The following is a 6829-nucleotide window of genomic DNA, read 5'->3' as shown; positions in this document are numbered from 1 at the left end:
AGAGAGTGTGTGGGAGGGGTGGGAGATGAGGTGAAAAGCTAGGCTGCAAAGGAAAAAAAAAAAAGTCCCAGGGGAAAGGGCTTCAAGAGAAATGCCTGGGGAGAACAAAGGGGGGGGGGGGGGGGGGGGAGGGGAGGGAGGAGAGGGGGGGGGGGGGGGGGATCATAAAGTACAGCAGAGCCTAGGACCAAAAGTAAGAAAGAAAGAGACTTCTAGGTAGGGGGCCAAAGAAGAGCCAGGAAGCTGGAGAAGAGCTGCCCAAAGGGGCCGCGGGCGGCTAAACAAAGAAAGGACGCCGGGGAAGGGCACTTGCTCCAAAGCTGTGAGCCGCAGGCTGCAGGTGAAAAGCAGAGAAAGGACATCTGCCGGGTCACAAGTGGTCCTGGACCCGAGGGGACGCAGAGGAAGGGCCGGCCCGGCAACACCAAAGTGCGGGGTCCGGTGTGGCGAGGGCCCACGTGGAACTCGGAGCGGCCGCTGAATCACCGCAGGGCTCCTCTTCCCCCCCTCCCCCCCTCCCCCCCTTCCCCCACCCCCGGCCCGGTGCCCGCAGTCCCCGCCTCCTCGACCGCCGCCTCCACGGGGCGGGGCCCTGGCCCGGGACCAGCCGCTCCGCTATAAAGGGGCTGCGGCGAGGCCGGCAGAACGCTGTGACAGCCACACACCCCAAAGGCCTCCAAGATGAGCTACGCGCTGGACCCGCTGGGCAACCCGTCCGCCTACCGGCGGGTCACCGAGACCCGCTCCACCTTCAGCCGCGTGAGCGGCTCCCCGTCCAGCGGCTTCCGCTCGCAGTCGTGGTCCCGCGGCTCGCCCAGCACCGTGTCCTCGTCCTACAAGCGCAGCGCGCTCGCCCCGCGCCTCGCCTACAGCTCGGCGATGCTCAGCTCGGCCGAGAGCAGCCTCGATTTCAGCCAGTCCTCGTCGCTGCTCAACGGCGGAGGCTCGGGCGGCGACTACAAGCTGGCCCGCTCCAACGAGAAGGAGCAGCTGCAGGGCCTGAACGACCGCTTCGCCGGCTACATCGAGAAAGTGCACTACCTGGAGCAGCAGAACAAGGAGATCGAGGCGGAGATCCACGCGCTGCGCCAGAAGCAGGCCTCGCACGCCCAGCTGGGCGACGCTTACGACCAGGAGATCCGCGAGCTGCGCGCCACCCTCGAGATGGTGAACCACGAGAAGGCTCAGGTGCAGCTGGACTCCGACCACCTGGAGGAGGACATCCACCGGCTCAAGGAGCGCTTCGAGGAGGAGGCGCGCCTGCGAGACGACACCGAGGCCGCCATCCGCGCGCTGCGCAAAGACATCGAGGAGTCGTCGATGGTGAAGGTGGAGCTGGACAAGAAGGTGCAGTCGCTGCAGGATGAGGTGGCCTTCCTGCGGAGCAACCACGAGGAGGAGGTGGCCGACCTGCTGGCTCAGATCCAGGCGTCGCACATCACGGTGGAGCGCAAAGACTACCTGAAGACCGACATCTCCACGGCGCTGAAGGAGATCCGCTCTCAGCTCGAGTGTCACTCCGACCAGAACATGCACCAGGCCGAGGAGTGGTTCAAATGCCGCTACGCCAAGCTCACCGAGGCGGCCGAGCAGAACAAGGAGGCCATCCGCTCCGCCAAGGAAGAGATCGCCGAGTACCGGCGCCAGCTGCAATCCAAGAGCATCGAGCTCGAGTCGGTGCGAGGCACCAAGGAGTCCCTGGAGCGCCAGCTCAGCGACATCGAGGAGCGCCACAACCACGACCTCAGCAGCTACCAGGTAGGAACCGCGGCTGCGCGGCCGGCCTGCGCCAGCGCCAGCGCCGCGCGCCCCCGACGCGACACCCGAGCGCGCGCCCGGAGGCCCTCTTGGTCGCGCACCCTGGTGGCCGCCTGCCAAAGCGCACTGGCGCAGCGGACCCGAGTCAGTCCTAGCCCGGGGTCCTGGCCCCGCCCCTCCTCATTGCCCCACCCATCCGCCGCAACTACTTAGAAATGCCAGCTCCTTCAAAAACTTGCTCTCCCAAGGGGAGAGCCCACTGTCAAAGTAGGAGGCACACACGGGTGATCGAGAAGTACATCGTTTAATGAGCAGAAGCACGGAGAGCCTCTGGTGTTCCCCCTCCCCCACCAGGCCCCGCCCTGCCCCACCCCCTCCGCCCCTGCGCAGCCCTGAGTTCTCAAAACTGGCCGCAGTACCGAGTTTGGGTCGGGGGATAGATCGCCAGGTCCGCCGGTGACCTTCCTCAGAGTCCCGGGCGTTCCCCTTCTGGAGGGCGATCTAGGCTTTACCGATCTCCGGGTGTGTTGTGCCTGGGAAATGTGCGGTTGTTTTTTGTTACTTTGTTTGGATTCCATTACCAAAGAAAGCGGGGGTGGGAGGAGGGAGCTAGGAGTGGTATCTTCTAGGCTTATGGAGCTGGGGAGGGAGGGGGCGGGAGATGGGCTTGGGGAGGAGGGGATAGCGAGTGTCTTGTGAAGGAAGTTTCTGGAGACTCCCTGTGCCTTTCAGGACACCATCCAGCAGTTGGAAAATGAACTTCGGGGAACGAAGTGGGAAATGGCTCGTCATTTGCGAGAATACCAGGATCTCCTCAACGTCAAGATGGCCCTGGACATCGAGATCGCCGCATACAGGTACAGGATCTCTGCAGACTTGGTTCAGGCGCAGTGCAATCCGCACTGCAGAGGCCGCTGGCGAAACCCTTCCCCGCTTAGGCCAAAGCTGGCAGGTTGCAACAGTCTCGGCTCAAAGAGGCCTGGTTCTCCTGCTCAGTTAAAAACAAGTTGAATCCTAAGTATTGCAGATACATTTTTACCACTTTTATTCAGCTTTAAAGAGTGTATGTGGGAGGATCCTGGAAAGAGGAAGAACTGGGGGAAGGGAAAAGAATACAGTCAAAATACATTATATGAAAAAAGCCCAAAAATGCACACACAAAAAGTGGAAAAGGGGTCTTTTTGAGGTGCTGGGGACACACCAACAGGCTCAAACACTGAAAGTGCCTTTGTGTGTCTGACAGGCAGATGAAGTTTTAATTTTTAATGCTTCATCTGATGGTTCTAACTCTTTTGTAATGTCAAGGACAAACACCAGGTCATTCTACTTCTGTCTCTCTCTTATAGCTTACTGTTGCCATCATCTGGCTGAGACTAGATATAGACGCAGTAGAATATAAACACACTTATCTTCAGTCTGTAGATGATCTGCGTGCACTCTGAATATGTATGTGAACGTAATATATATTTATATATGTAGAGTGGGATGTACATTCATGTAGCTAGGTCTATACAAACATGAATGTCTAGAAACATATAGAACTAAATGTATAGGGAAATTAGGTTTGGTCTCTTTATCAGGTGGCTGGCTCTAGGCCTCCTGAGTGATGCTGTCTTTCTGTTGGCCGGATTCAAAGCACACCGTTCTTGACAAAGCAATCATTTCCTATAAGGATGGTACAGCAAGAATAAACTGCACCTTCTTTTTTTTAAAGAAAGCCAGATGATCGTACAAATAGATATGCTGTCACTGAAATCATAAAACAAATTAGAACTTGGTTCACCTAGATTAGCATCTAGGTGTAATTTAAATTCATCAACACTCTGACCCATGCTCAATAGCTTTCATTTTTAGCATGGACATTTTATTTGCTTTAAAAATTCATACAAATCTTAACAATTCAAATGATGAGGGAGGCCGCCCTTTGGGGGATGGAGGGGGCTGGCCACAAGGGGCATTTTTAGCACATTCCTAACACACCGATGACGTGCCTGCTGCAGAGTGGGACTTGCTGCCTGGGTGTGGTTAGTTGTCTATTGGGAGTGGCTAGATGTTGCAGCAGAGGACTGGCTGGCACACTTGGAGAATCCGCCACTGGATATGATAAACACGTCAATAAAGTGACAGTAGTCACTGCACTGGTAAACAGAATGTTTTTCTTGTGTGGTTTTTATTCATCAAAAGTGGCCACTTCATTAGCCTTATAGTAATGAAGATTAGAAGATCAGATGAGTCTTTAATGATTCCTCATCTTCTTTGATTATCTCCTTAGGAAACTCCTGGAGGGTGAAGAGACCAGATTTAGCACATTTTCAGGAAGCATCACTGGGCCTCTGTACACCCACCGACAGCCCTCTGTCACAATATCCAGTAAGATTCAGAAGACCAAAGTCGAGGCTCCCAAGCTCAAGGTCCAACACAAATTTGTGGAGGAGATCATAGAAGAAACTAAAGTGGAAGATGAGAAGTCAGAAATGGAAGATGCCCTCACAGCCATTGCAGAGGAGTTGGCAGCCTCTGCCAAAGAGGAAAAAGAAGAGAAAGAAGAAAAGGAAGAGGAACAGGAAGCTGAAAAGTCTCCTGTGAAGTCTCCTGAGGCTAAGGAAGAGGAGGAAGGGGAAAAAGAAGAAGAAGAAGGCCAGGAAGAAGAAGAGGAAGAAGACGAAGGTGCCAAGTCAGACCAGGCTGAAGAGGGGGGATCTGAGAAGGAAGGCTCCAGTGAAAAAGATGAAGGCGAGCAGGAAGAAGAAGGAGAAACTGAGGCAGAAGGTGAAGGAGAGGAAGCAGAAGCTAAGGAAGAAAAGAAAGCTGAGGGGAAAGTTGAGGAAGTGGCCGTCAAGGAGGAAATCAAGGTAGAGAAACCAGAGAAAGCAAAGTCCCCTGTGCCAAAATCACCAGTGGAAGAAGTGAAGCCAAAACCAGAAGCCAAAGCAAGCAAAGGTGAGCAGAAGGAGGAAGAGAAAGTTGAAGAAGAAAAGAAGGAAGTCATCAAGGAATCACCCAAGGAAGAGAAGGTAGAGAAAAAGGAGGAGAAGCCAAAAGATGTGCCGGATAAAAAGAAGGCCGAGTCCCCAGTGAAAGACAAAGCCGTGGAGGAGGTGATCACCATCACCAAGTCGGTAAAGGTGAGCCTGGAGAAGGACACCAAAGAGGAGAAGCCTCAGCAGCAGGAGAAGGTGAAGGAGAAGGCAGAGGAGGAGGGGGCCACTGAGGAGGAAGGGGGTGATCTAAGCCCACAGGAATCCAGGAAGGAAGACATAGCTATCAATGGGGAGGTGGAAGGAAAAGAGGAAGAAGAGCAGGAAACTCAGGAGAAGGGCAGTGGGAGGGAGGAGGAGAAAGGGGTGGTCACTAATGGCTTAGATGTGAGCCCAGCAGATGAAAAGAAAGGGGATGATAGAAGTGAGGACAAAGTGGTGGTGACCAAGAAGGTAGAAAAAATCACCAGCGAGGGCGGCGATGGTGCTACCAAATACATCACCAAATCTGTAACCGTCACTCAAAAGGTCGAAGAGCATGAGGAGACCTTTGAGGAGAAGCTAGTGTCAACCAAAAAGGTAGAAAAAGTCACTTCACACGCCATAGTCAAGGAGGTCACCCAGGGTGACTAAGATTTTGAGTCCATTGCAAAAGGTTAAGCCATACGACAATTTCAAAATGCATGTGATTGACAGCTTCAAAACAGAATGGGTTCTCCCATGAGGGGCTCCAGACATTGTATTTTCCTTTGTGCAATATGAGGGAACTGCATGCAAGCTCAGGGTGCCCCCTCCTCAGTCCTTGGGGGATTCAAATGCATGATCGTGTATGTACCTGGGGAATTTGCCAGTTTCCTAAGCTGTTGGAAGAGGGGCACTGGGGGATGTCTTGAGATGTATTATGCAAAGTACCAACTGAGCCAAAAAAATAATAAGTGAAACAGAACTCTCTTAGCCTTAAGAAAGCTATATATGAATACTTACGTTTACCTCACTGGTGCATTTAAAAATGGACTTCTGTTCATGGGAGAACCTTGCTGACCTGCACAGTTTGCAAACTTATGTTGATTGATGTTAAACGTCACAGCAGTCCTCGCTCAATAAAGGTCATCCTGGAAACATAAGTCAAATGTGTGGTGATACGTTTTTTCACAGTGAAGTATCTGTTGCCAGGAGCTGCCTTCCCCCAGAACACATTTCAGTGGGAAGACATTCTTAGTGGCCAGCTCATCTCAGTTCCTCAGAGAGAATCTAATGGGAAAACAAATTGTGTTAAGATGTTTTCATGTGTTGACACGTTTATTTAGCCCAAGCTTCACCCGAAAACTTTAAAACTGTAGCTCTGAAATAAAAAATAAAATCGTCGTGGGTAAATAAAAGAAGATTTTGTGAGAAAAGTCTTCGATCTCTAGATGTTTCCATCCTGAGGACCATAGGAGGGGTAATAATGGGCTTATGACAAGTACCCTGGAATTGAGTCACAACCAGGAAAGTCAAGTGTTAAAAAAATGTGTGGTTTAAATAGTCAAGAAATATCTACTCTGGTTAGGTGCTTTCCATCACTGATTCTCAATTTGGTTGAAAAGGGTTTATACTGTTAGTTTGTATTAGCTGGGAAAATACTTAAAGTAAATAAAATATTATTATTGGATTTATTTTTTTAAAAAATGAGCCTTTGACTTAGGTAGTAAGCAGATTTATGGAGAAAGTCCTGGTCTTGATCAAGGGAAAATAATACTATTTCCTTTCCAAAGCTATTTGCCTTAGACATTTACACCCATGTATAAATTAATTAGCATATTATTTTTTCCAAGTCTTTATTTTTTCTTGTCATTGAGACCAGTCCAAGGATATCCTCCTTTGATGTTCTTTTGAACGGTTTTTCAAGATACTCCATTTTGAAACTCTGAATGTACCCAGGGAAGCTCAGAGCCAATGGCAGGCTCATAGTGGTCTTTCCCCAGCCATTTGCCAGTGCTCAGTTTCTACAGAACCTGCATGTCACCTGCATACGTATTTATTTCTATCTTTTCTTTAAAACAACTCTTATGGCTTATGTTAAAACACCCATCTTTTTTCAGATGCAGCAATGT

General features: G+C 51.0%; 1 protein-coding gene across 1 annotated transcript; it reads left to right on the top strand.

Moving 5' to 3' along the window:
* The first annotated feature begins 617 nt into the window (after positions 1-617).
* On the top strand, positions 618-5860 carry Nefm (neurofilament medium chain). The gene is made up of 3 exons (XM_055609880.1): positions 618-1758; positions 2491-2615; positions 4031-5860. The coding sequence occupies exons 1-3, from the start codon at positions 682-684 to the stop codon at positions 5367-5369; spliced, it is 2541 nt and encodes an 846-aa protein (XP_055465855.1). The 5' UTR covers positions 618-681; the 3' UTR covers positions 5370-5860.
* The last annotated feature ends 969 nt before the right edge of the window (positions 5861-6829 follow it).

This window comes from Psammomys obesus, unplaced genomic scaffold (genome assembly GCF_907164565.1).
Source record: "Psammomys obesus unplaced genomic scaffold, mPsaObe1.curated_primary_1811, whole genome shotgun sequence".
NCBI classification, from domain to species: domain Eukaryota; kingdom Metazoa; phylum Chordata; class Mammalia; order Rodentia; family Muridae; genus Psammomys; species Psammomys obesus.
This window is presented reverse-complemented; position numbering and strand designations above follow the sequence as displayed.

Bases quoted from the DNA above. Each gene is read 5' to 3' on its own strand.
- Nefm (XM_055609880.1), top strand. From the start codon at position 682: ATGAGCTACGCGCTGGACCCGCTGGGCAACCCGTCCGCCTACCGGCGG. The intron at 1,759-2,490 runs GTAGGAACCGCG...TGTGCCTTTCAG, and splicing joins ACGACCTCAGCAGCTACCAG to GACACCATCCAGCAGTTGGA. The intron at 2,616-4,030 runs GTACAGGATCTC...TTATCTCCTTAG, and splicing joins ATCGAGATCGCCGCATACAG to GAAACTCCTGGAGGGTGAAG.